Source organism: Hibiscus syriacus, unplaced genomic scaffold (genome assembly GCF_006381635.1).
Source record: "Hibiscus syriacus cultivar Baekdansim isolate YM2019G1 unplaced genomic scaffold, ASM638163v2 tig00112072_pilon, whole genome shotgun sequence".
In the NCBI taxonomy this organism is placed as follows: Eukaryota; Viridiplantae; Streptophyta; class Magnoliopsida; order Malvales; family Malvaceae; genus Hibiscus; species Hibiscus syriacus.
The window spans coordinates 437047-441435 of record NW_024063249.1 but is presented as its reverse complement, the minus strand read 5'-3'; the positions used below and the strand labels follow the sequence as shown (position 1 = coordinate 441435).

The 4389-nt window shown below is 37.0% G+C and overlaps 1 protein-coding gene across 1 annotated transcript; it reads left to right on the top strand.

Moving 5' to 3' along the window:
• The first annotated feature begins 686 nt into the window (after nt 1-686).
• On the top strand, nt 687-3543 carry LOC120174374 (probable inactive receptor kinase At4g23740). The gene is made up of 3 exons (XM_039181250.1): nt 687-762; nt 1097-2404; nt 2863-3543. The coding sequence occupies exons 2-3, from the start codon at nt 1174-1176 to the stop codon at nt 3516-3518; spliced, it is 1887 nt and encodes a 628-aa protein (XP_039037181.1). The 5' UTR covers nt 687-762; nt 1097-1173; the 3' UTR covers nt 3519-3543.
• Nucleotides 3544-4389: the final 846 nt, after the last annotated feature.

Sequence of the window (4389 nt, the reverse complement as noted above, 5' to 3'; positions counted from 1 at the left end):
GTCATTTGAGATTCTATGATCAGATTTTATCAAATTCCAGTCAGTAGATAACGTCCAGCTTATATTGTTTTTATTTTTTTATTGAAAAAAGACAAGAATGAAACATAATGAATAGTCAAGTGACCATTTAATAACTTTTAATATTTGAAGGACTCAATAAAGTAACACCTTATAGTTTAGAGTTTAGAGATTATTTTTTAACTTTTAATAATCAGAGACTCACCAAAACAATATTCTAAAGTCAGTGAATCATTTGTATACTTTACCTTAAAATTCAATGATTGATCCACGTGTTGACATGGTAAATTGCCACGTCACTATACGCCAAATCCACTTTAAAACCTTGGTTTTTCAATTTCACCTTTCCTTTTCATCAAGCCGCCGGTTGCATTATAAAAACTCCTTCCTCTCTCAATTAATGTCACCGAAAAATAAAATAGCCGTTGGTAATTACATTTACTATTTTTCTGCTTCTTTTTCTCCCCCTCTGAGCATCAAACCATTAACTTGGTTCAGCTCTCTTGAGTAAATTATAGAAGTTTTCTGGGTTCTTTTTGAAAAAGGAAATTCACCATTTCTTAATGGTTATTACTATTCCATTCTCACATGATTTGGATGCTAAATAATCACAAGTATTTTCATTTTCATCTACTGGCCGATAAGTGACAAAAAAGGCAGGGTTTTTAAATAGTATTCAACTAAGCAAAGAAGCAAGCTTGGGAGGCAGAGGATTTTGGGGACTGCAGATTCAAAAAAAACGAGGTAAAGTGTAAAAGTAGTATTTTTCTTTTTGGATTTAATTTTGAATTCAAGTTTTTGTATTAAAAGCTTAAAAGAACAAAGAACAAAAAGAGAAGAAGCTGGGTTTCCTAGGAGTAAGAGTTTAGTACTAAAATACTTGGTTTAAACAATTGAGAGCACCAGTTTTTAAATGTGAAAATCCCCAGAGACCATCACTAGTATTTTCGACAATTATATTGGAAACTGGCCCTTTTTTCTCTCTTCCCCATTAGAACTTCATTACTTTACATTCTTTTCCTCGATCTTTTTTTAAATAATTTCGAATTGTTTACTTCTTTTTTCTATTGTTTTCCAGCTTAAAAACCATACATGTAAAGGAGGGAACCGTGTAAGTAGCCGAAACAGCTCGTTTTGTTTGCTTGAGAAAGAAAAATGGAAGTTTTGTATGTTTTCTCTTGGATTTGCATGCTGGGCTTGCTTTTGTTTCAAGGAAATGCAGACCTTGTTGAAGAAGACAAGCAAGCATTGCTTGATTTTGTTAACAACATTCGCCATTCTCGTTCACTAAACTGGAACCAGACATCTCCAGTTTGCAACAACTGGATTGGAGTGTCTTGCAATAAAGATGGTTCTCGGATAATATCTGTTAGATTGCCTGGTATTGGATTACATGGCCCTATCCCTGTCAATACCATTAGCCGCCTCTCAGCTCTGCAGATTTTGAGCCTTAGGTCCAATGGCATCAATGGTCACTTCCCTTCAGATTTCTTTAATCTCAGAAACTTATCTTTTCTTTATCTTCAGTACAACAACTTCTCTGGGTCATTGCCGGTTGATTTCTCAGCTTGGAACAATCTAACTATTGTCAATTTGTCCAACAATCGGTTCAGTGGGAGCATCCCGAGTTCACTCCCGAATTCGACTCAGGCGTTAAACCTCGCAAACAATTCACTCTCTGGTGAAATCCCTGACCTGAATTTGCCTAGCTTGCAACGGATAGACCTTTCCAACAATAATCTCACTGGTGTTGTTCCGAAGTCACTTTTAAGGTTCCCGGTTTCGGTGTTTGAAGGTAACAATGTTTCGTTCGAGAGCTTTCCTCCTCGAACATCGCCGTCTATTGCACCCTCTGGCAATCTGAATCCGACATCGAAGAAGTCTGGGAGGCTTGGAGAAACTGCATTGATGGGAATTATAATTGCTAGTTGTGTCCTTGTGATCATAGCGTTTGTGTTTTTCGTGGTTGTTTGCTGCTCAAGAAGAAAAAAAGAGGATGCATATTCGCGGAAGTTGCAAGTCGGAGAGCTGTCACCGGAGACAGCGGTCTCAAGGAATCAGGACGCGAATAATAGATTGTTCTTTTTCGAGGGTTGTAGTTATACATTTGATTTGGAGGATTTATTGAGAGCTTCTGCCGAAGTACTGGGGAAGGGAACTTATGGTATTTCATACAAGGCCGTGCTGGAGGATACAACCACAGTGGTAGTGAAGAGGTTGAAGGAGGTTAGCGTAGGGAAACAAGATTTCGAGCAACAGATGGAGGTCATTGGAAGTATTCGACATCCGAATGTCATCGAGCTGAAGGCATATTACTACTCAAAAGATGAAAGGCTGATGGTTTACGATTATTACGGACAGGGGAGTGTTTCTTCCATCTTACATGGTACGTTGCTTCGACCAATTCCTTGTTTATATATGATTAAAGCATTGATTTTTCCTGAAACATTTCGATATCTTAATGCTTTACCGCTAGGAAATAGATGAATCATATACATAACAAGTTATAATTCTCAGTAACATTATGATTGAAATTTGAAACCGAAAAGGAAAAGCTCGAAAAAATTAGATTAATATTGTGATGGATGCTTCTATTTTTTTCAATATGTCAGCCTGTTTTTCATTGATTAGATCAAGTAAATGTTCCTTAGTGAGCACTGTCTTTGATAGTAAATAGATTCTGAATCATTAACCTGTTCCTAATCCAAGGTAGTAAAGACAATCTAATATCGTCCTCGGCTTACATTCGATCTCTAGTTTACGGTCTCCGACTTCGGGGTTCATTGCAGTATTAATGATCAAATAGCATCTACACTTCTTTTTATAGTGCAAGTGCCTTTGCAGGTAAAAAAGGAGAGAACAGAATCCATCTAGATTGGGATGCCAGAATAAAAATTGCGATCGGGGCAGCAAGAGGCATCGCTCGCATCCATTCGGAGAACGCGGACAAGTTTGTCCATGGCAACATCAAGTCCTCAAACGTTTTCCTCAACTCCCAACAGTATGGCTGTGTGTCGGATCTCGGCCTGTCAACCATAATGAGTGCACTCGTTCCTCATATCTCCCGTGCTGCCGGTTACCGCGCCCCTGAAGTTACCGACACAAGAAAAGCTAAGCAGCCTTCTGATGTCTACAGCTTTGGGGTGGTCCTACTTGAGCTCCTAACTGGAAAGTCCCCTATCCATACTATCGGCGGTGATGAGTTTGTCCACTTGGTCAAATGGGTTCATTCCGTAGTTCGAGAGGAGTGGACAGCCGAGGTTTTTGATATAGAACTGATGAGATACCCGAATATAGAGGAAGAGATGGTGGAGATGTTGCAAATAGCAATGACATGTGTTGTGAGGATGCCGGACCAGAGACCAAAAATGTCGGACCTAGTTAAAATGATCGAAAATGTCCGAACAATCGATTCTGATAATCGGCCATCTTCAGGAAACAGATCCGAGAGTTCAACAACAGCAACAATGATTGGGAGAGAATCCAAGGTCTCACAATGAATCAACCAAATCTCTATTAGTCTTTTTTATTCAAGTCTACTCTTTTATTTCTCTTGAAAGAAAGTAAGAAACATGAATTTATTTTGCCTTTTTCAATGAACATATTATATTGAAATATTAGTTAATTTATCGTTGAAGAAATATATGTTGAAATATTGTATCAAATGCATTGGTGAATCTCTCTTTAAAAATTGCAGGCGCCAAAATTAATTGGTCTAATAGACCAACACGGTTTTTATTTTTCATGCTACGACATTTACTACGCCTATATAAGGAGTTTAGTTAAACATTAACAAGGATCCAAATTTGTAGGTCTCAAAGAACTTAATATTTTATAATTTTTCTCGAAATTCGTCACACCCACGTGACTAGTTTCATTGAAATATTAAAGCAACTCTCTTTCAGCCAACTTTGTCTTTATTATTATCTCTTCGTAGAGCTGCAGCTTGCAAAAAAGCTCTGTTCTTTCCTTTTGGCTTTGGTTATCTGTATGTTTGTTTTGGTGTACAAGATAAAATAAAGTGAAATCCTTTTGTTTATGAGGTGGGTTTCGCTTCAAAATTTGATTTGATTAAGAAATTGAAAGAAGAAGATTTCTTTCTTGTTTTTGCTATGAAATCAGACAAGCTTTGCTTTTCTTTCTATGGTTTGATATAATGGGAAAAGATGGATAAAATTCTTGCAATTGATTATTAATTTGGGATTTTATAGGTTTTACCGGAAGCTCTAGATTTCAATGACCAGTATTTGATTTTGGTTATAAAACTCATCATGTGAGGTTGATGAGTTTATCTTACATTGTAATAATATTGTAAAATGAAAAATACAGATTGACGACCTATTACATTAATTAATTTTGGCGGCTAGATTA